Source organism: Anopheles maculipalpis, chromosome 2RL (genome assembly GCF_943734695.1).
Source record: "Anopheles maculipalpis chromosome 2RL, idAnoMacuDA_375_x, whole genome shotgun sequence".
Taxonomy (NCBI): Eukaryota; Metazoa; Arthropoda; class Insecta; order Diptera; family Culicidae; genus Anopheles; species Anopheles maculipalpis.
This window is the reverse complement of record NC_064871.1, coordinates 21,704,410-21,729,126: the sequence shown is the minus strand read 5'-3', so window position 1 is coordinate 21,729,126 and position 24,717 is coordinate 21,704,410. Positions and strand designations below refer to the sequence as shown.

At 41.8% G+C, this 24,717-nt stretch overlaps 2 protein-coding genes across 3 annotated transcripts in view; both read right to left on the bottom strand.

Annotated features, from left to right (window-relative positions):
* Window positions 1-41: 41 nt before the first annotated feature.
* The window catches only part of LOC126565411 (UDP-glucose:glycoprotein glucosyltransferase), a 391,865-nt gene continuing 367,189 nt past the window's right edge, over window positions 42-24,717 (bottom strand). Inside the window, exons 6-7 of the mRNA XM_050222590.1 lie at window positions 995-1,000; window positions 42-139 (exon numbers count right to left, since the gene is read on the bottom strand). Of these exons, the coding sequence (XP_050078547.1) occupies window positions 42-139; window positions 995-1,000 (104 nt within the window). The remainder of the gene's footprint in view (window positions 140-994; window positions 1,001-24,717) is intronic.
* The window catches only part of LOC126558139 (60S ribosomal protein L3), a 438,353-nt gene continuing 433,577 nt past the window's right edge, over window positions 19,942-24,717 (bottom strand). The window contains exon 7 of one of the 2 annotated variants that reach the window (XM_050214095.1): window positions 19,942-19,966. The gene's annotated coding sequence lies outside the window, so the exon portion shown is untranslated. Of the gene's footprint in view, window positions 19,970-24,717 lie in introns of both variants that reach the window. The other variant, XM_050214096.1, reaches the window with a different exon arrangement.

Below are 24,717 nucleotides of genomic sequence, written 5' to 3'. Positions count from 1 at the left end.
TCGGGAGCGGTTATGCCATTGGGATGAATGCGTTACGCTTGTTAAAGGTTCTTTGCAAACGTGGTGGATGGGTCACAGTGCAGTGGGTGGAATGGTCGATCCTGCCGACACAGGGAGGGAAGCGCTTTTACTCGTTTTACTGAAAACGGGATCAACATAAATTTAGATCAACATAGTGAAGTTCGGGTCGTAATGGAAGATATTTGCTGAATTCACGGTGAACGGGCAAAGCAACTCTTTTCAACCAGTCGTCCACTTTTTTTCTAGTTGCAGAATTGTGGTGCAAGATTTATTCGTGGGTTCGCAGTTGATCTCACATAAAAGAAGTATGCGTACTACATGGAAAAAGCGAAAATCAAACTGCTTTCCACTGGTATATTGTGTGCGAGAAACGGAGAATTTGTAATAAGATTCTTTATTCCCGAGGGCAACGTTGTTATGTATAAAGTGAATGAGTAATCTTTGCAGTGTTTTAGATCTTCCTCCGCTATTTCTTGATTTAATACTTAGACCATGCTGATTAACAGACTTTTTTTTAAACCATTTAGTTTAATAGAAAATCCTCACTACGGTCCTGATGATGCTGGGATGGGATTTGATGCCTGGCGTGTGAAGATCGATGTCGCTGGCACCACCGCACCACCGGACCAGCATTGAATATAGTGCATGATTATAACAGGTTGGCTGATAAGTCCCCGGTCTGACACATAGAATGCGCCGCTAGTATTAAATGCATATTATTTTTATATAGCACCAACCTTCAAATGATTCGTGTCAAAATTTGACGTCTGTATGTCAATTAGTTAGTGAGACAGAACGTCTTTTTTCAAGCAACTTTTGGTTGCTTGACGAACGAAAAAAGAACGAAGAAGAAAAAAGTGTTGTTCCACCAAGACAACGCACCGTGCCACAAGTCATTGAGAACGATGGCAAACATTCATGAATTGGGCTTCGAATTGCTTCTCCACCCACCGTATTCTCCAGATCTGGCCCCCAGCGACTTTTTCTTGTTCTCAGACCTCAAAAGGATGCTCGCAGGGAAAAAAATTGGCTGCAATGAAGAGGTGGTCGCCGAAACTGAGGCCTATTTTGAGGCAAAACCGAAGGAGTACTACCTAAATGGAATCAAAAAATTGGAAGGTCGTTATAATCGTTGTATCGCTTTTGAAGGGAACTATGTTGAATAATAAAAACGAATTTTGACAAAAAATGTGTTTTTCTTTGTTAGACCGGGGACTTATCAGCCAACCTGTTAATCAATACGACTAGACTGTTCTATAGGAATAAAACCAAAAAATAAATAGCAAAAAAATAAGAAAATAGCAATGAGAAGACAATTGACACCCTGTACTTATCAGGGTCTATTACCACTAAACTCCCAATCTTAGATATTATCAATTATCATTTTTAAATTGTTTTTCGTGTAGGAATGATTGACCATTTTGCTAGATAAATTATTTTCGCTTGATACTTGTATTGCACTCAGCATTTTCCTGGCAGCTGGGTATGCATTATTTTCTATCTTCACGATGAATTTTTCCAAGCATGTTTGGAATGTGTTTGGATTATCTCAGCTAAACTAGATTGCACCACAACAAACAGACAGCAGTTGCACGTTATAGCGAATCCCAACAAAATAAGGCATAAAATTTTAATACACAGATTTAACCATCTGCATGGACTGAATTTATGGGTTGTTTGTGTGTGTTTGTGTTTGTTTTTTTTTGTCCAAATGTAAGCATTATATTTGTGAAAAAGTGGAGAAAAATTCACGCAAAATCAACATACCCCGTGGAGGTACTTCACATCGCTTCTTAGCTCCTATAACAACCTGGTTTTTATTTTTCACGTGTGTGGTACAGGCGTACAGCGTACAGTACGCATTTTTTCTTACGCTTGACAACATTTGTGTGAGATTGTTTGTTTGTTTGCATGTTTTGATACAATTGCCAGCCGTTGCCGTTTCAATTGCCACATTTACATCTCACGTAACCACTTTTCATGCTAGAGAAGATTTAGCCAAGCCGTTTAAGCGCAATGGTGCTTGGTCGAGCGGTGCTTCTACTTCTACTATGCGCCGTACAGGTCGAAATGATGCATCACACATAAGCATTTTACCTCAAGGCAGAAAGGAAGGCAATGGTCTACGTTTTGGAGCTTTCGGTTTATTGTACCTGCAGGCATTCATCTTGCCCGTGTGGCAACGTGACAATAAAGTAACTCGATGTACATTCGTCTGTCAGCAGGATCTCTCTATCGCTCTCTGTTTGTGCGCTGCATTCAATGCTTCAACCATTGGGCTCACAGCACGATTTGAAGCTTTGTTACAGCGCCGGAAGCTGAAGCGAAACATACTGTCTGGATCGAGTGAACAAAAAAGTTAAAAAGGATTCCGGACATCTCCGGAGCCGTTGCAATTGTCGTCATTCGATTGTCAATACACTTTGCCTAACGGCGGCATGTTTGTTAGTCTAGAAGCGGTGTTTGTTAGTCTTAAGCTTTTGAAGTAAAGTTAGTCAGTCCGTTTTTAGCGAACGACCCTTTCTGAAAGAGTTCATTCGCTGGCACTTCAATATGCTTCTGATTGTTTAGCCTGGTCCCTGCCACCGTTGGACAGCTTAATAAGCAAATCAATAGAGGGTGGTCGCACTGAAGCTGGCAAACAAAGGGAGGGCAGTTTTTAAGCCATCTACACGGGTAAAACTTCCCGTGCCGGTAGCAACTCAAATCACAGAAAACTTTGTAGACAGTGGCAAACGAAAAAAGTTCAAACAGGTTTACCACGGTTTACCGTTGACCTCGGGCAGTATCACAACTACCACCGCTTCAATGCTGCAATCACGGTCCCTGGACGGTTTTTGTACACGGCGTCTTTATCTAAACCTACTTCCCGGAAGAAAAAACTTATGACATTGTAACGACACACAGCACAACAAAGCCTCTACACCAGGAATGCGCCCGTTAAGATGCCAGGAACGTGCACTTTGAACGACAGCAATGTAAGAACGTCCGTGTATGGGTAGATTGGAGCGCTTCCTGCTGTAACTGAAGTTGTGACGCGACACAGTACGGCAAACAGTCAGAATCCCATGGCAAGCGGTGGCAAGTGTTTCAATTTCGTACACGATGTACTGTTCAAATGTAACTACAGAGTTTTGTGTGCTGTTTCCATCCCTCTTTCACACACGCACACACACACACATCAACATACGATATCGTTTTCTAGTACATTTAAAAATGACACCAACACATACACACGGTGGCAAGGAGCGAGAAGGATTTGAAACATTAGCTTTTATGCACCAGCACAGAGTCATTCAATTTTCCAGCTCGCTTCCTTGGGTCCCGGATGTGGTTAGTTGATTTCGAGCCATTTTCCTTTCCGCTTTCGAATTTTGCATCGTAACAGCGTGCCGGAGACAGCGAAACAGGGAAGTAATGTCGTAAAGGCGATTATGTAAGGATAGTCAGGGAGGAGAAAAAAAAAAGACCTTCCCGGAGGAAAATCGACAATAACGAGTGGAAGTGTTAAGAAATTCGGAACCACTTTTAAGAAAGGAAGAACCACCATTCGACCTTGCCATAAATAGTGCGGCAATAGAAAATAACACTATATTTCAGTCCACTTATATTCGTGCGGTTATAAAAGATGTCAGCAGTGCCTTTGTGCTTGTGTCAAATGGGCATCTTTAGAAATAGGTTCAATTTACTAACCGGAGTTAGCGGCGATGAATGTACTCCGATCAAGGTACGCAGATTGCTGAACGGCGATCTAAGGACATCGTGTGGAATGTTCGTGTAGGAAGATTTCTATTAATTGCGCTGGTTGAGCAATGCAATCATACCACGGGACAATGATTAAGACACCAGCAATGGAATGCAATTTAGAATGCAATTTAATGCAAAACACACTTCCGTGCTCTATTAGAATTGCATTACGGATGCAAATTGAATTTTGTTCCAATTTGAGAATAATTTCACTCTCTCTCTCTCTCTCCATACGTCAGGCGTTGCGTACTTTCACGGTTGGGCTTGTGTAATTTAGACGACTTTCGATTGCATTTAAATGTGAATCGTAGCTTGTGTAATGGTTTTGAATCAGATTTTTTTTCTCGTTATGATGAATGATTGATTGGCATAGGGCATACATGAGAAGCTTAGAAAAATATTAGCTTTAAAGAGAACCTTTTTTAACATTTTCTGTAGTTTGACGAAGTTTTCCGATCATTCTGAGATACAATTTTGTTTGCTTCGTGGGAAATTGAAACATCCGATAAGTTAGAAATTTGCTTTTTCTCTTATTTGAATTCAGCGAAAAATATTAAATTCATCGACTGTTATTGATTTTGCAACCTATGCTTTCAATTGCATCGCAGATTCACGTTGTTACTTGGGTACTTGCGCTTCTCAAAATGTTACATTAGTCCTGTGAACCTCAATTCACTCACAGGAAAATCTCTTTGTGCAACTTTTACTCGTAAAACCGATTGATTGTACGCTGGTAGCGCGTTATAAAATGAATCGACTCGAGTTCAGATTGTGAACGGGGTAACCTGAATGTTTTATTCCCTAAACCATGGGAACCACTTTGCCGACAGTGGCGTAAGTGTGTAGCGAGCGTTAAATCGAAACGTTCATCTTCCTTTACGCCATTCATGACGGCTCCATACAACGGTTTTAACTGTGCAAACTTTGTGTGTCTGTGTGTGCGTGTGAGTGTGGGTCCACCACACACGTTGACGACATGTTGACGAAATTTAGCAACAACCCTGCGCACCGTTCCGTCGCCGAAAACCACGCCGTTCCTTCCAACAGCTCCAGTTTGACAATCAGTCATAGGGAGCGAAAAAGACAGCCGGTCCGGCTCTCGTGTGGCCCCGTATCAAGTTCAACCAACCAAGGACGCTTTGAAGTGAGACAAAAGGCAGAGAACAAAAAAAAAAACCCCCGAGCGCCACTCGTTGGAGCAGGTAGGCGAAGCGACGAGAGATCCTTAAATTTAACAACCTTTCGAGATTCGCGATCCCGTCCGGGTGTCCTTTTTCACTTTTTCGGGGCAACCCGATTCGGTGCCGCGTACCAGGCACATTAATCTTCTTCAGCACACCGGCACACCGGTTGGCTGGCACTGGGGCTAGCTGACACGGGATTGCTGCAAATCCTTCGTTACTTTGCATCGCAGCACCTCATCAGTACGGGGCCGAGGCCCCACAAAATCAGCCCCGTCACCGTCAGCGGGTCCGATTCCGGTTTCAACAGTTTCCCTAACTGACTGATGCCTGGGTTGCCGTACTTTGATGGTCGTGGAAAAAAGGAGACGAATAAAGAGAGAGAGCGGTAGAGAAAGAGAGAGAAATAGGGGAACTTGAATGGTTGGAAAGTTAGGTTGGGTGCAGTTAAGAAACAGGTCGCCTTTAGTGGCCCCCAAAGAAACCGAAAAACGAAAGATAAAAGTGTCACATTTGCTGATAGTTACATAATTCATGGCGTATGGTTTGGGGTCGCCAAAGCGTCACCTTGTGTGGTTGGGTTGTGCCCGAATGTGTGTGTGTGTGTGTGTGTGTGTGTTTGTGTGGCGTGTGTGTATGTGGATGTGGGTGGCCCTTCTGTTAGTAAATCTTGGAATTGGTTCGGGTTGACATCGTCCCATTTCATTTCTTTTACATTTCGTTGCGTTCATCATGCCTCGCTCGCTTCGTCAAGTGGTTGAAGGTTTAGTATCGATTTTGTGACAGTTCCGGAAAAGCCAAAGTCGGAAAGTACCTCCAATTTTCCTTTTTTTTATTTTAGGAATGTACGAAGGAGTTCCTAGGAAATGGTTTTATTTTACTTTATGTTGGGTGATGAGGTCAAGGGAAAATGTTTAATTTATTTATTTGTTTGAAGGGATTTGTTTGGGAAGTTGGCATATGGAAAACTAGTAACGTGTAAGCAAGTATAGGCTATGTATGTGTAACAAATGAGTTAATCTTGTGCAAAATTAAAGAACATTTTCTAATGATTTTATAGCGTGAACAGCGAAATGGACTGAAAAATTGAACAAAACATAATAATAAGGCATGCCAAGCATCAGATCTGCACTAAAAATGCATTATCGCACTACGTCCGGTACATGCACAAACTTCTCTGCTTCTTCGCACCAGCCGAACCGTTGCAACAGCACATTTCTCAAAATTGCACCATTTTCAAGTTAACACTCTAACACCACCGGTTCAATCTGTGCACTGCAATGGGTGTGTTTGTGTGGAGCATTTCAGCGCCCTCTTCAAAAAATGCTCCCCGAGCCGGCGGAAACGGAAAAATGGAAAAAAACAAAGTGACCCAGGGCAAGGTTTTGAACCGGAGCGGAATTTACTTCGCAGTGTAGCTGGTCCTGGACGAATGTGATGTTTTATTGTGCGGGATGCATACACATCTAACCTACTGCACAGCTTTTCCCTTCAAGGGCAAGGACCGCACGGGAGGGTCTTCTGTAGCGCGACGCGACCGGTCGTCATTCGCTTGCTGCTGAGTGAGTCTATGTTTGTATGGATGATGTGTGAGTGCGAAACACTAAACAGTCATTTATATGCATGAAATATGTACCATTGTCCTATAAAAATGTAAAGAAATATCCAACATCGTAAACCAGCTTCCAGTTGGTACCGTAGTGTACGGTACAATGAAGTTGCCCACAAAGCCACAACCCACACTCTACTTGCTACTCTAGCACACATACACGCATAAATTGCATTCCAAGCAGTCTGTTGGAGCAGGCCGAAGGAGTCAAGTTTTCCGTGCTAGAGTGTGCTAGAAAGTAAGAAAAAAATGGAAAAAAGCCTTTTTCCCTTGCATATTGCTTACTCCTGCTGGGACAATATCGTTCGCTTTGCCAAAGCAAGCCAAAGCCTCCCAAAATACGCATGAAAATGAAGATGAAATAAAATTGCACGTTACCAACGGAGTGTCACTCGACACACACGAAGCACAGCAAAACCGATCGTGTATTGTGTGTGTGTGTGTGTGTGTGTGTGTATGTGTGTGAATGAAACCAGATGGGTTGCGATGGGTGATGACGGGTTGAGTACATGAAAAATACGAAATTCTTCCTCCGTTCAGAGGCTCTCCCTTCTTAGCAGATCATACATGCGGCTCAAAAGCTCCCAAACCCGAGCAGGTTCATTAGATGTACTATAGATAGAAAATAAGGATGGACACCAAGAAAAAAAAAACCGGAAAGAAAAATCCGAGAAAAGCCATTTGGTTGAACAATAAAATTGACATTAGAATAAAATGAAGCACAGCAGCAAGCAGCAGATGTGGAAAGTTCCGTCTTTATATCGTGCCGTTGCCCACTCGGCGTAGAGCTTTTGTCGCAATCTTACTTTCCACATATGATGATAGACATTTAGGCACGAGAAACGCGTGGTAGTTACAAACACACACAAAATACTCAGCATGACACATCCGCTTGCTGTAGGTTGAGTCTGTCCATCGCCGGTGCGAACAGTTGGCAGGCTCTCAAGCGGCACGTCACTTACAACTGATATCGTTGGTCATTTTGAAATATCTTTTCAGCATTCATCATATTGCTGCTTCACTAACATGGGTAGCCTTTCTTGTCTTACCACCCGGCAGGAAGCTGGTCCATCGCTTTTTGCTTTTGGAAAGACAGCCAGAAGATGACGATAAAAAATGTGCCCCGTAATGCGGTGGTCAGTTTGAAGAGGGTTCAACTGAGCTGGGTTATTTATTTTTTTTGGATCTTAAGAATCTGCAAAATGAAACCTGCTTGACGCTCGGACGGGAAGCCTGTGTTGTGTACTGTCCAACTATATTATTTGTGCTTGAATAAAACATTAACTTAAGAAGCCGCAGTCGGCTCGATAACTTGAGTAGGATGGAAAAAATAATGCTCAATCGAGTATGATTTCCGCCCAATTGCGAATACGTTTGATATCGTGCGAAAGAATTGAAGAAGAGGCTGCAAGCATAATGCGACTCTCGGAAATGGGACTTTAATAGATGGCATAAACAGGTCCCAAACAGCAGGAAATGGATATGTTGATGCCGGCATAAAAAACCGGCATTTGAAAAGTAAACTACCAGAAACATCAAAATAATTGTTCCAACCTGTTACAACATGACTGTCATGATTCTCGTTTCTATATGATGGAAAACGATTCACAATCACTCAGCATTCCAAGCCGGACGGAAAAAAAAAGAAGCTCTTGTGGTGTGTTTGGTAAATTGCAAGAAATTGTTCGCTTTGCCGTGCGCTTCTCAAGCAACAAACATACAATAAAAGCTTACGATCGTTCGTTGCCCATGCACGGCACAAATACGTGTCCTTGGGGGCCAGTTTCGTCTTCGGGCCGGGCAGGTCTATGCGCTACACCGCTTCATCCATCCCGAAAAGTACGTGTACGTGAGTGAATGGCCGAGGTGTGCAGTAGTTTGTTTGCGTTCTTCAAAAAGGCTGCTTTTTTCTGTGTTAAGCAAGAACACAAACAAAACCAAAATAACGACAGCAAAAAAAAAAAAAAAGCTTTCGCCTTGAGTGCAATCAAGCGTTTGCAAACGGAATGAACACCGAGTACGGAATGGAAAACGGCGCGATGAAAAATTCAATATTCTCACTTGTTTCACGCCCAGCGGTCGCGTTATGCCACATCGGTTTTTGGTGAAGCTGACAGCAAGCTCGGCCGCGTTGGACAGGGCGAAGCGTTTGTAATGTGTTTTTTCCCGTATGCGTCAAAAAAGGGAAAAAACAAGCAAAGAAACTATATAATAATGTGCTTGCAGATAGGTTGTTGTGAGTGTGACTGTGTAAAAGGGGTTTTGTGGTGTAATAAGCAACGAAGGAAGCACTATGGCATAATATTACATCTGTACAACGAGGAAAAAGAAAGCAACTTCCGTTTCTAGCTGTGGTTGATGGCTGACGTGGTGGTTAGGATGACATTTTTAGTTCTGCTTTTTCTGTCATGAAGCTGTTCGTTGCTTAACGCGAAGCTTTAATCATGAAAATGAGTGAGGCGGGTAGATTTTTGATTTGAAAAAAAAATAAAAATTTGCTTTGGCTTCTTCTAGGTGCTTGGTGTTACTGTAAACAATTTGCACAATATTTGTACAAGAAATGCATTAGTAAGGTATTTCAATTATATTAATTGCAATAAAGCAACAAATTCAGACAGATTTCTCGATTTAAGAAGAAAGATTGCTCCTACATTTATTGCAAATCCAAAGCTTTAAAACGAACTGCAAACACGAAACCGAAGAGAGAGACGCTACTGAATGGAAAACTTGTCCTTTTGTTGGTCCTATCGTTCCACTTTTCATGTATGATGTTTTTCCACCTCTCAAGGACGAAGCTCGTCGAATACATCCTGCTCGTCAGCATGAATCAGTCTGAATGAGATGTTCTGCGATGCAACGTAGTGTGCGCTCGGTACCAAACCCAGACACCAGACTCCAAACGATCCAGATCTGGATGTGTATATACATTGTGCAATCATTTTCCCAACCCGTCCGTGATACTCATCGTGATGAGATGCCAGGATACGGGAAAAATAAACTCACACCATCTCGTCTTCGGCAGACCTGTTTAACGGATTGTATCACCGAGCTTTCCCATTCCAATTTGCTCCCCGGGGACATTTTTTTAAAGCAAGTGAAAAGGGGATAACGAAAAAAAAAATAAACACCCCAGATCGACGCACTCGCCGGCGAAAGCCAAAATGAATGCGTTCCGTGAAGTTTTCCGTGCATACATGTAGGCGTACCGGAACCGCATACGTACTGGTGTGCTTGAGTGTGCCGTCTGCCCCGGGAACAGTTCCGTAATCGAGCTCAAGAAGATCGCTCAAGGGAGATAAATCGTGAAGATAGTCGAGTGGTGTGCGAGACTGTATGCAGTAGTACCGGCGCAAACCCGTGTGACAGTGTGGAGGCAAACAACAGAGAGGGCATATTTAGAAATCGCTCCCACTTTACCGTCCATCGAGCGGTACGAGCGGTACGAACGAATGAATCCAACCTGCCGTTGGCTGTGGGGCGTTAATACCGAAAAGGATTCTAATTTAATCAGAGTAATGAATTCCATTTTTGTGCTGCTCCATTTTTCCAACCAGTTTGCTCCCGGACTGCCACCCACAACCTGGGTGCACCGAACACAGGACGGAGCGTTCGGAAGCGTTTGCCTCCAGCGCTTGCCAGAGCTGAAGCACAAACGTTTAATTAACATTATTGCGCTCCGGTGTTATTTTCCGAACTGCGCGCAACGGAATGAGCTGTTTATACGAGAATGGATTTTCTACGAGCAAGCAGGAGCGTAAGGGGGCGGGAACTGGCGATGCAGGGTACGATGCAATGCTAGTTTTCTCTAATGCCGAGAGTGGAAAATGATGGTAAACGTCGCTTTAACCTGCAGCGTGGATTTGTGGGAAGTGGCAGAGCGAGTCAAGAGCCGCGGTCGTCGGGGTCGTCTTTTCTTTGATAGCTTGTGGCTTTTGCCGGCATGTGCAGGCCAGTTTTCCGGAAGGAATTCCGATGGTTCGCGCCGGGTATTTCCACGTTCCTGTGGCCTATTTCTTCTCCATCGTAAGCTCTTCTCATTGCTTATCGCTTGCCACTGCCACGGAGCGGTTCGGCTCGGCTGTTCAAGTCGAATAAAGGTAAAAGCATGAGGCGGATTCAGAATGAAAATGAAGACCAGAAAAACAGATTTAGCAACGTCCACAACTAATGAAAGTAATGCCTGGCTGGGTGAACAAACTGGAAGGTATTTGGAGGTGAAAAGTTATCCCTTGCAGCGAGTTTCATGCTGTGCAGCGTGTGAAACGGAGTCATCGGTAGTTCCGGCACGGTTTCAAGCGTGGTCCATTTTTGCTTCGAGAGATGATAATCAATTTTCTAATTTACAATCAATAAACTGCCGAGAGTTGGTGCACGGAGGCTGAAGTTTAAATGAGCTGGGCTTCGGGCGTGCGATGTTATTAAATATTTTCGGCTTGGGAAAATAGCTAATTTCGTTAATCAGGTGAGCTTAGATCTGATCTGAGTTCATTATTAGATACGGTAAAAATAGTACAGCAGCACACACTCATTCCGGTTTTTGTTATTTTCACTTAGTACATCAAGTTTCAAATTAGATTTATATACCGTTCGTTCAACTATACTTAACCTCAGCACGACTCTGACGTACCGATGAGTGTGTTTCCTGGGTTTTAGAAGCAAAAGTGTAGTACTTGAGGCATGAAAAAAGGGAACGAACTGTTTAAAGTTCTATTAAGTGGAAAACTGCACATCAGTCGTCAGAGTGTCGATGAGTGTCGATGAAATATTCATCCACTGATAGCGTTTCCCCAACCCAACCTTCTCAACCCACCAACGGACGGTGCAACACTTCAAAGTATCAATGATGGTTCCGAGTTTCAGCGCGCACTTCAAAAAGAATAATCTCCCACTCGGGCCGGTACTCCAGCTTTGTCGAACTGACACTTGATGAAGGTCCTTCGCCATCGTTCGCACAATCTCACGAACTCACGTACAACGGTCCGCCTGCGAGTTTCGGCGAGTACATTTCAGTCACGCAAATTTCAAATCATTTGGCTACAAGTGACTTTAATGACTTGGCTGACGAGACTCATTAGGGGAAATAATTACTTTAATAGATTGAAAAGGTAATTGACTTAAAATTATCAGCCAGGCGATGGTACTCAGCCGGAGGATGATGGTACGAGTGCTTTGAGATCGTTCGTGTTCTTTTAACTTTGAGCGGCAGAGAACGGCAAATGAGCAGCAAATTTTTGGAAGCTTGGCAGTGCTGAAGTTGCTACACTAGCTGTAGGAAAATTTAAATTACGAAATTATTACATTTTTTGTTTGCAAAACTGGAACATTTTCAATGGAAGTGAACCATTATCAAACCTGTAAATTAGAAACATACTGCCAGTATGGTAACTCTCAAGGTTGTTTCGGTTCTATCCTCAGCATCTCTGTTCTTGAACTCATCAATTCAGACATAAGTAAGAGCAACAAGAACGGTATGATCCATTTTTTCGCAACTATTGTTGCGGATGTTTGTTTAAGAGAATAGCTATACATGCATTATTGTACCCTATGGAGTTACTCGCGAGTACGTTACGCTGAACAGCAATAAAAAGTATGCGTTACATGGCTATGTTCCATGTGACGTCGTTCTAGAGGTAAAAAGAGTGAATGTAACAAGTTTTTTTTTTTTTTTATGCACCAAAAATATTTTCGTTCACATACTTTGCTATACGTAAAGATCCGTTTTGCCTTTTAGTTTTCATTACATTAGCTTTTAATATTCATTTGTCCCATGTCAATAATTAAAATTGAAAGTTCAAATTTTCCAACCAAACACATTAAACACCTTCGAGTTCATAAATCTCACCCATTTCTCTAGTGCGTCAAAAGTTTTTGATAAATTATACCAAACACTCATCGCTCATTTTAAGTACGTCCTTCCGGTGACTTTTCGTTTCATCGGCTGTGTGGCGCTGTCTCTAAACGTGCCGGTCAGCATGGGTCGTTGGTGAGTGAGTGAGCGAGTGAGTGACTGGGCAAACGACAAGCTATAAATTTATTAATTGAATTGAGGTACCCGTTGCGGTTATTAATATTTTATAGTTCATTTAAAATGCTCTGCAGTATATTTCCAGCGATGGCGAACCGCAGCACAAGAACTTATGAATTTTTGGCTGGTGGAAACGGAGGGCGTGAAGTGCTGGGACGGGAAACGGGAAAATGGGTTTCGGTTTGTAACGTTTTGCTAGGCGAAGAAGGCGAAGTGACTGGTGTTTATGCAGCATAGAAACATGACTATCGATTATTGCAGTGCAGCAAGTGGAGCTTTAAACTTACACTAATTAAATTTATTCTTCTATCACTTTAACCATACTCAAATTACTCAACACATTTAAAATTTGGACAATGCTACATTGTGCAAACATCCAAATAAAAACATGTCGTCTTGTGTTATGTTGTCTCAGGAAAAACTGAATACATTTTTTCGTCCGAAATTATATGCATGATGAAACGTTACGCTGTACTAATGTGGCGCATACATGCGTGTTGCCAACAGCATGTCACTTTTTACGGAATTTTACGATGTGAAATGTCCTCTCGTTTATGAACCGTCCTATCATGATGTGTCATAAAAGCAACGGTGGGAAGTTTTGATCAAAGTTTCAGTGACCCAAGTGGTTGCGTGTGTGTGTTTCAATGTGTTTCAGTGCGCTGAAGTGAAAGAAACGAGAAAGATGGACAGTGACGAAGGTATCTGTGTGTGTATGTGCATGAGAAATGTAAAAAGGGAGATGGGTAAAGTGTTGGACGGATCATATCGCCAAGGGTATTAGAGAGTATTTAAGGAAGATTTTTACTGATATTCTCGAGGACGTGTATAGCAGATTCTACGCTCGTTGGTGACCTTTGTCCCGTTGCGTGTTTATGTGTGTTGCTCTGTGTGCTTTTTATGGCGTTGACTGTTGTTTGACGGAGGACAATAAACAAAACCATCTGGCTGTAAAACACTAAATGAAAATCTGTTTGGTGTGATTGCCAAGATTATTCAATTTGGGGAAGTGCCGATGGGTACAGTTTGACGGAGCAGAAATCATTCATCCGGCCAGCGATTAGATCGAAGCATTAAAGCACTACATTACTGGCTTTTGGAATGAAAATGACGAGAAAAGTCGATGTCGCGTCAAGGGATGTTGTTTAAGTTTACTTGATATCACGTCAAGTACGAATGAAGAAATAAGCAATTATCATGAAAGAATGATTGCCGAAGCATGAATTTCTTTAACCATTTACTTATTCTACATTTGTAGAAGTGACTAAAGAAAAAGAAAATAAAGGAATTCTCTTTACTTCAGAAACATCATCCCAACACACGCTGTAGTTGATAAATCACACACGAATAAAACAAAACGACCCAAATAGACGTTGCCTAGCAGAAGCGTTGAAATTATGGCTATCGCATCAATTTCCAGCGAACGGAGACTTCCGTACGGATGAAGTAAAGTAATGAACGAAATTCCTTCGATTAGACTCGCACTGCTGCTGACAGATGTTCTCAATTTCAGAAGTTATCACAGCTCGATCGATTTACCAGCAGCTGGAGCTGGAGAGAAGAAATAAATTGTGCCTAGCGTGCCCAACACGTGATACCACTGTCTCTTTCGGAAAGCAGCTAGATTGCTTTCGTAGCGAACTTTAAACGTTTGTCGTTAAGCCAGTGTCAGCCATCATTGGGTGAATTGAACTTATGCTGTCACCCATATTTAATAAGCCTAGCAAGGTGAAAAAGTTACTGTTGAAGAAACAATGTTCCGATCAGATTCTATCGGGAGTGATGTTCTACGTCGATAGATTATTTCAAATAGTTATATGAAAACGATACCCTCGAACTAAAATTATTATTTAGTTAGTTAAATTTGATGTTTTGTTGAAGTTGTTTTCTTTTGGCAGAAAAAAAGGAACGACACTGCTTTCACTGGAGTAAAACTCAAGTTTACTTTTATGCAAATTAAATATTCAATTTATGTTTGCCCAGTAAAATTTATGTTTTACACAGTAAAAAAATTGTACGATCAGTTATGCCTGACCAGTTTTTATTCATATTTTTGTTGAGAAAACTTTTCCTAAAATAATTAATTAGAACAAATTCATAATATTATTTATGGAGACGCCTGGTACTTGTGATTGAACTGCAAAATGGAGACGCATGGTGGTTTTCATGACAATGATGTATATTTTAGGAGACCACTCCAGGCAATAAATCCACTCGAATTATTTTTGTTTACACAACAGAACAAACTAAAACGTGGTTGAAATTAAATTGAATTAAATAGAAAAAAGGAAAAGCATGACTATTGCAGAGGTGAATCTACATGACTTGCTGGAAATTGTGGTTAGATTTTTTAGCAAGACATGGTACTAAACATTAAGTGCACTAACACACAACCAAAAAACACCTGCGTCCAAAGAAAAATTAGTTCTTCTACAGGATATCAGGTTACAGGTTAAATAATTTTCATTCATCCAAATTCTTCGTTTAGTACAAGTACAGTAATTATTCATGTGCTTCACCCTCAACGGAGACCACCGTGATAGTTAAAAACACTCATACCCTTGGTGAAATGATGAAAATTTGTAGCACCATACTAAAGTACCAATGGGACAGGTAGAGAAATGCAAGAAAAAAGGTCTTCGTTACGCGATGACACACCTGTTGTTGTTGTTTTAATATGCTTCCAGCCACCACCGCACAGCGATGAATTGCGCACAAAACGAAAGTAAAGCAACTGCTCATGGGCAATATTTGCAGCACGCTAAAGAGGCAAAGGAAAGAATAAATGTCGTTGGGTTTTCGTTTCCATGATGACTCACTGTCACACGGTTGGTCACGCAGATTGTTATTACGTTCAGATCCCCCTGGAGGGGGAGGGAGAAATTCGCATCCAAGAGTGCCTGTAACGGATCCGGGGATGATCAGAAGTCTAGGTTCCGGTGACCGCGCTGCTTGAGCTATAAAATCTATGAAAGTTTATTTCAAGCAAAAGTTTTGCACTGGTTTGGACGGCCCGAGTGCCACTTCTGGTTGGTTATTATCATCTGTACTGCCCTCGAGCGTAATAATAGGATTATACATAGCCCTGCAGTCGCCATCAGCGAAAGCCGGGGCCGGGTATGACTCTCGTTTAGTATAAGATACGGATTTCACTCTTGTTCTTTTTCGTCTTTTGTTAGTTTCTTCTTGCTGGGGACGCAAACAAGAGTGGGCCTGAGTGGGAAGAAAGATTCCTTTTCTGTGTAGAGAAAATGTAGGAAAAACCACAAATCCGGACGCACACAACAGAGCGTCGCCGTCGCCAACAAACGAGAGTGAGCTAATGTTTCAGAAAAGGATTATGACAGCTTTCGTCCACTTCGGACACCGGTTTGCGGGGCGGACACTTTACACAGGAAACCTTGAGAAAGTCGTCGGAGTGTCGATTCTTCGCTAAGATGCTACTGCATGTCTTCAATGTAGCTCTTTCGCAAGCGTATAATAATACGGTGACGAGCGTTCGTGCAGGCACGTGATGAAGAGAGAGTGTGCTCCGCTTCGGTCAGGGTGGTACTAAAGCGAACGAAAGTTCATTTCCTTATGGTTTTTGGAAGTGGTGAAGGCTTACAACACAGTCCGATTTCTGAATCGGAGAAGTTTACTGTTGTCAAAAGCTTCATCATGGAGATAACCAAACCATTGTGATTATTTAAGGTTTGTCATGTTTATATGTAAAGCGCATTCTACATTCAATGGATTAGAGCTAACTGACAAGCATTGCTGTTAAAAAATTCTGTATTATCATGAAATACGTCTTCGAAAAATAATATTTTCTCTTCGGAATCCCTTCTTTTTAAAATCAAACTGCTGGAAAGTATGCTTCGTTGAACACAATGCAAAGAAAATAATGTTCATGCGCAACAATCCCAAAGGAAAGAAAGTTTTGTTCCGAGTTAGAGATCTTTTGAAATGTTTATTATAGTGCATGTTCATACAGGTTTTCGCTTGTCTCTTCGCATGCCATGCCTGTATTCGGCAGATGAAGATAGGGAGGTGTGAAAACACAAATTGGTTCACACTTGTTCGTCTAAAACCAAACGTACATGCATGTGTGAAAACGTTTGCCTACATTTAGGCGCAAAAGAAAATCTTGTAGCAAAAGTTTCGGCAGTCCGTTTGCGACTGCATGCGAGTCTAGCAGTTGCTTTGCTGCATGCCCGACATCGGTTGCTTCTTGGCTTAATGTGTATGTGTGTGTGGGTGTGTGTGTGTGTGTGTGTGTGTGTGTGTACCGGCATACACACAAACCATGTCGTCAACGAACGACGTCATCTACCGTAAGCACATTATCATGTACGCAGAGCAACGATGACGATGATGAATGCTGATAGAACGTTGTGAACACGCCAAAGCACTAATCCTCCCAGCCAGCTACATCCTTTGGGTGCCTCCCACAGCAAGCAATGCATGCGGAGAGTTGTGAGATAATGAAGCAAACCGGCCGGTAGGAGTTGCTGCTGTGACAAAGATGCTTTATTTTATCATGCATTACCGAGGGTGATTAAAGCACAACACATCCGCCCCGGTTGAATGTATCAATCCGAGAGTGTTAGCAGCACTATCTGGTTGAATGCTATTAACCCTGAACATGGAAAACATTGAAGCTTGTTAAGAAGAGCCGAGATTCATCGCATCAAACATCGCCTGCAAGGATACGGAAGGCTTAAATGGGATTAAGTACTAACGGAGTGGCATGGTTTTGCTATTTGGTTTTAATTTCAAGATGTAAGGGGCTGCTAAAACCAACCACGGTGTTATTGGTAGGCCATGTTTTTTGGATGCAATAAACAATTTTTACCAATAGTTTATAATCCAAAGCAGTAACGGTGGAAAAATGCGTCCTTTCCTACTTATTATAAGCTAATTTATTTGTACTTCATCATATTTCATGTCCAATTTTAATGCAGAATAATTGAAGTAGCACAAAACTATGTACTACAAAACCCTGGTCTGCACATAAAATATGCATTGCATAAGCAAATTTCCCATCGTCCTAATTAATTTGCCTCGGCCGCACCTCTCGCTTTATCGCTTTCCTTTATTACTTCTTTAGTAGGCAGTTTTTTCCCTCACCCCACCACAAATGGCCGTGTCCGGGGGGACACACGATGCGCACACGAGGGCAGACACAACGGGGCAGCATCTTCCTACAGTGGCTAAATAAAAGTTTGCACAGCTCCACACTCATTAAAACACAATTCACTAAGAAGTGAAACCCATTATCGAATATTAGCGCAAAAGCTCGGCCGGCAGCAGCATAATTCATTGCTTTCGCTGCGACAGATTGGCACAAAAAGTGAGCCAAATAATAAAAATACGGGCCAGCATAACCGAACGTATAAAAAACTTGCACTTACAATCTCCAGGGGGTGGGTGAACGACAGAAGAGAGGTGCGCTGCGTGGTGGAGGTGGAAGTTAACCACAGTTAGATGAGTTTCTTTCTCCGTTTTGCCGGAATGTGATTGGTTGCCACTCGGGGAAAAAAGCTCCGTCAACGGCCAGCAATTGTATGGGTGCGTGTGTGTGTGCGTGCGTATTTCGCTTTTTTTATTTGTTTTATTTTACAGCGGCGATAACAGTTTGGGTGTTCGGGGTGCGAACAGGCGACCGAACGCTGTTTTCACAAGTTCAACGAGGTCAAAATAAATTAAATTTCATCCGAAAAAGTGGTGCTTGTTGCGGTAAAATTTGTAGCACCGAGAGAAGAAAAAAAAAACACACGAACCTACCAAACGGAGGAAAGATTCGAAGCAACAAAACGCAATTTGTCCATCATCGCATCAGATCGAAAATCCTTATCATCATTCCCCCGAAAGCACTGGAAAACTGCTTCTTAACTGACGATTCTCGCCTCGCCGATGCCAAGTGGACGCCCCAGTACTCGGTGGAAAGCGCTCACATGCGTTTGGTACGGTGAACCGAAGTGGTAGCAGAATAAATTATGCATTCTGACATTGGCAGTGTTTGCTAATTAGCATAAATTATGATTTATCGCGCTCTGTGTTAATTGCCTTCATTTACGACGGATTGGTGTGGACTCTTTTCTACCGTGGCTGCATTGTGGTTGCACAGAGTAACGGCGATGGTGGAAGGAAATTTTTGTTTACTTGCGGAAAGCCATCTGTTTTATTCTTTTCATTAAACATTTTTCCCTGGACAGTTAAGCGGCTAGATAGAGTAGAGAGCGGAACAATAGGTCAAATTGAAAGTGGTTGGCTTGCTGGTGATTTTTTTTATCCCAATAGCCACTAGTTAAAGTTTTATGTTATCAACGTTCTTGGAAACCGACACATTCGTTTCTTGTTAAGTTGTTCACACAATAAAAAAAAAAAAATTGTTTTCCACACACCCCTTTCAACGTAAAGAACGCCCTAAGTGTGTGCGAAATACTGGTCAAAGTTTTAGTGCAAAGTGAGGGAAAAAGTTTTCCACTTACCTGTAAGGCGTTTGGCCAGGTGCAGCTCTCGGGCGCTTTTATTTCTATTTCCGTCCCCGGTATGCTGATGTCGAGTGCATCTTCGGTGCTGGCCGGACACAGGTTTCGTTCGTTTGCATCTGTTTGGGGGGGGGAAAGAGTTTAAATCTGGATGAAAAAAGCACATTGGATGCCGTTCGAAAAGGGTCGTTAAGGGAAGGATGCTTGCGGAAAAGTAAACAAAATTGCGTTTTTTTCTTACGAGACTGCCTACCACACATGTAAATTCATAAATTAATAAACAAACAATCAGTAACAGAGGAAAATTATTGGGCATGGTTCACAATTAAGTATTGGTTTTGTTTCACTAAATGCAGTGGTAGGAAGAGCTCACAAACAGTGAAAACCACAGATTGGACACGAAAAGATAAACTGTAAATTGTTATGAAATGCTGTGTCGTATTGAATTATTTACTAATTGGATTACACGAGCATAATATTTACTCCAATATAAACAAGACCATTTTCAAATAGCATGGAACAAGAACGGAATCAAAACAAACAGTAAAGCTCATTTTCCACGGACAACGGCTGATCGAAAACCACAAAATTTTCCCCCCGCGAGCGGTACGCTGGCAAAGCCTGGTAATATTTTATGTGTGCGTGTGTGCGTGAACCATGTTAGTGGCAGGAGTAAAAGAATGAGGCGTGTGCACAACAAAAAAAAAAAGAAAATAAAATATACCAGCAAAATGGGTAGCATTTGCTTTCCGGACCGCTGCATCGTTGCTTTATGGCCATAATTTGTTAATGCTTCTCAATTAGTTTCCGCACGTACGGTTTCCGGATCGGTTTTCGATTCCCGTACTCCGGGCGCTACAAGACTCCCTATTGACGATGATGGCGATGACGACGACGACGACGACGACTACTATGGGCCGCATTCTAAGCCCTAGGTCGAAGAAGGACTTGCCGTTGTAGAACAACCGCAGCGCCAGGCATATAAATCAAAACCGACTAAATCCGATAACGAGCGTCTTGTGCCGGCGTTGCTTTTTAGTCGGAAAAATCGACCAAATCTGCAGGACCCCATTGGTCCTTCCTAGACCGACAAAAAGGCAGCGTTTTTATTCTTCTTTTCTTTTTTCGTTCCTTACTGCAGCCTTAATCAAGCAAATACGGTGCTGCTGAAACACAATCCCATCGATACGTAAATGGTGATAAATGTTCCTTTAAAAAGATTGCAGCAAATTAATTTCCTGACGCGGGAGTCGATTTTCCGCTAGACTTTCTTTGCTGAAGCCCCGAACCGAGAAATCGGAGCATCGGCAAACGCTGTGCGCGCTTGTTTTTGTGGTGACGTTGGTGGGCGAAATGAAGAATCCAATCGCAAAGTGAACGCCAATAATTAGTAGGATTATTTAATTATTATATTACGCCAACCGGGTTCCCGTACGGCATTGAGGGATGCCTACGAGCGCGGCAAGGATTTGGGAGGTGGACGAAATTGCACTTTTATGACCATTGTTTCGTGAAACGTGTTCTTTTATTTTCTGCAGCATGTGTCGTTGGTAGATGACTGTTGGGGATGCATCCATTTCACGGTCAGTGCTTTCAAGCTTCATTTGTTTAATTTTGATTTACTGCTGTTGAATGAAGGCTTTTGACGAAGCGAGACTTTGATTTAAAATACTCTGCATTCAATGATATAAATTTTCGTTCCGGAAATTTACCAGATTTTTTATTTGAAAATTTTGCAGAAGTTTGCAATGTAAATAATCTCATCTCATTCAAACACAGAATAGGATTCACTCATATTTAATGTGATTTTCGTTTCTTAGGATCTTTGAGCATGGATTTCAAGTTGATGAAAATATACTGCCAGATTTTCATTACATCCGCTACCCACGACTACAGTTTAATCAACAAAGAATTGGATTTCCATCGAATTGTTCTTGGTGGAATTATTAAGGCTGAAAGCTGTCAATCGGGAGGTTGTTGGAGGAGACGACTTTACCAAAAAACCGTATCAAGTGAAGTGCTGGCACAAGTTCTTCTGAAATTCTTCTGAAAATCCTGAAAAGCAGTCCCGCCAGTAGCGCGCTGGAAAGGGGAAACCTCTGAATGAAGAGCCCTAGTCCTGATGGTGACTGATTTATTGAAATGTCGAGGAAAACACTTTCGCTGAAAATGAAAGCCGGACGGAAGCTTCGCGATGATGAGCCATTCGCCATCGGAACCAAGCGCCACCCCGAGTGCGGTTACGGTTTGGTGATAATGACAATTTCGGAAAGCTTGGAGGTCAAACGGCTAAGCACTTTTATTTTGGAGGGCGAAGAACCGTTGGAGGGCCACCCCCCCATCCGTGCTCGCGTCACCCTACAGCAACGAAAAAACCGCGTGCTCGTCGTAACCAGTCATCGAACTTTGCTACTTCGCGCACGAATAAGTTTTTAATTAATTTCCCATTATTCATTCAGTGTTTTTGCGATTGTTTTTGCGCGAGCAAGTTGAAACCGGGACCAGGAATTTTGGGCTGAGAGCCTGTATCGACAGACGCGCTCGCTGATTACATCAGACTTTTCAATTTCCAATGCCATCATCATCGTTTGGGTTGAGCCACCCCCGGCACACCCAGAGTGATGCGGTGCGTCTTGTCGGTGTTGATGCGCGGTTTTTGCGGTGAAATAGAAAGCTTGTTTTTACGTTTCTTGCGTAGCGAACCGATCCGATTGAAATGGTTTCGAAACTAAACAATAACTCGACCGCTCGCAATGAATGGGTGAAAATTGATTGATTATGCGTGAGAATACAAAAAGCCGATAAAGTTGCCCGCCGTGTGATGGGTTTGTTTTTGCAGGCGGTTGAAGTTTAGCTCTTCGCTTTCAGTTAAAGGGAAGAATGTTTTTTGTTTAATAGGTACAAATAACTCGCTGGCTAGTTCATTCATAAAGTTTTAAAGAGTTGTTTAAGGATATTTTCTAAAACTAAAAGCTTCATTCTTTGCTGGGATGTTAACACACTAGTACTGTTCCAAGCCAAGCTAAAAAAGTCAAAACAAGGTTTAATCAAGAGCTCAATCCAATATTTCATTCGTTAACAACCATTATTGCAAAGCACACAGCTTGAATACGACTGGAACATCATCATCCACCACACTGCATGAACACTCGCTCGTTGCAATTTGTTAGATCATATCTACTTACCGCCACTTCGCCCATACTGCGCTATCTCGATCGAGATGCTCGTGCCGCGGGGACAGCTTAATGTGACAAGCTCTCGATCACAGCCGGCCCGTTGATATGTGCGCAACGTCCCCGAAAGAAGCGCTGCAATTGAGATAGCAAGAAATACAGAGAAAGAGAGAGAGAAAGAGCATGAGAAACAAAATATATAGTGAAAAGATGGAACTATTGCACGAGCATGGAATAAAAATCAGGAAATGGCAATAGGAGCAAAAAAGGTTGACGCGAAAGATGGGAGCAAAACCGGGAACGTTTGTCATTCTGCAGATTTCCTCCTTCCCAGACGTTGGTACCGAAGTGCGAAAGGCATCCATATTGTACGTATCGCCCTGGAAACTCGTCCACGCCAGTTTAGCAACACGAATAGTCAGATGGGAAATGGTACGTGTTTCGAGCAGGATGACGAACAACGAACTGAACACTAAGCAGGGACGTGTACTGTTTGGGGCAAAAGAAATGGTGGAATGGCATACAGACACAAAAAAATGGGAACCTTCATATTATCACATTAATTTGTCTCGACACTTTCGCTTCTCGGAGACTGATTAGGATCAAAATTGAGTTGGTAATCTTGAGCGTGGAAAGTACAACTCGGGGTTGTGCTTGTTTGTGTGTTGTGTTCAAGTACAAAAGAAAGGATGAATTTAAGATGCTTTCGGACAGCAAATGATGGAAAAAGGAAAAAACGGTAAAAGTTAAATTTTCCATTTCAAAACATTTTACAGATTTCATTTATCTTCGAGGAACGTTCCGGTTGTAATGAGAATGTTCAAGTTATACTTTATATTTGTTGTATGAGATACATTTTAGTAAAGTTTGCGTTTCCTTTATAAAATGTAGGTCGTCTAAGCAGTAAAGTCAGGTGATAAGATTACAATAACATAATAGGCTATGAAATATTTTTGAAAAATACAAGCAAGCTAAAGTCCGAGACCACATACAATCGAAGCAGACCGTAACGAAACATCAAATTTGACAAAAAATAACTGCTTTCTCTATTTGTGGTTCAAAAAAACAAATACTTTTTTGACTTTCTTGGATGTTATAAACCAAATTAATGTACTTTATGGTCAAAATAATATTTTGTGAGGTCTAATTGTTTCGGTCAAACCCGCAAAAACTGCGAAACAAAGCGAAACAGTCAAAGAAGCGTTACGAAGCGTTACAATTTGATGTTTCGTTTCGATTTGTTTCGGTTTTGTGTGGGTTCGGCCATAAACAATTCGGCGGAGAGCCGTCAGACTAAATAATAAATCACAATCAAGCTTTTAAGCTAGTCAAGTCTGACAAATTATGAACAAAATTCTGAATCTCAACCGTTTTGAGACTTTTATGTAAAACACATTCAAACAGAAGATTAAACATGACGTTCAAACATCCTTTAGAAGAACACGATCCAAACTCAGCCACCCTTCATAAGCCTCACATTTCAACGTTGTTTCTTTTCCCACGCTCATCCCTTATGGTTCCTAACGTTGTCAGAAGTCAAACACATACCGATTCCATCTCGAAAAGCATCATAACATTTGCAACTATGCCGAACATGAAGCTGCTCCGAGCAATGTTACATCGAATATTTGAACTGCAAACTGGAAACGTTTTGCTCTGGAATGCGTTTCAAATTGCATTCTTTTTTCACCAGATGGAAAATTGCAGAAAGTTGCCTTAATTCCACAGCAAGGCTTGCATGGTTTTGGTATTTTTCGGAGTTGCTTCGAAACATGCATAAGAGTGCTGTGTCTGTAATTGTTTTGACTAGCAATTTGGGTCATGTTTTTTTATTATTTATGTTGGAGTACGATGGCTCTCGGCCGTATTGTCAACGAGGTCATGTTATGTTATTATAAATATTCGCAAGTCTTTTCGATGGTGTAAAAATCGTCATTTACAGTCTTCGTATTATTTGTTTAAAATAGTTCAAACTTTCAAATAATTTGGATTGGGATTGAATTTAGTAGAATGAAGTGAACGTCAATGAATTCTAATTCTTCTTGCCACTAATAATACGCCCAACGGTTCATTCTTAACAATAATTTCTTCCCTCTCCAAAAAACTTTGCGCGATACAAATAAGGATTCCGAAAATGATCCTCTGCGAAAACTTTACTACTTAACGATTATGATGAAGTATGGCTTGATGACGATGATGATGATGGTTCTGTCCATGAATGGTTCAGTGCTTTTTTTTATTTTCATTTTTTTGGGAGTGATACTGCCAATATTCAATCGACCGGTACAAGAGCACTTAGTACGTTTTTGAAATAGCTCCTTGTGGAAACGAAAATCTAAGCCGATTAATGCTACACGTAACACAAGCGAAAGAGAACGGATCTTTACAAGCATCGTTTAGTTTGCAGTAAGCTGAAGGTTGCGATATGGCTTCGGTTTTTTGTTTTGTTTTTGGACAGTTTGGAAGGAGATTGGGAGGTTATTAT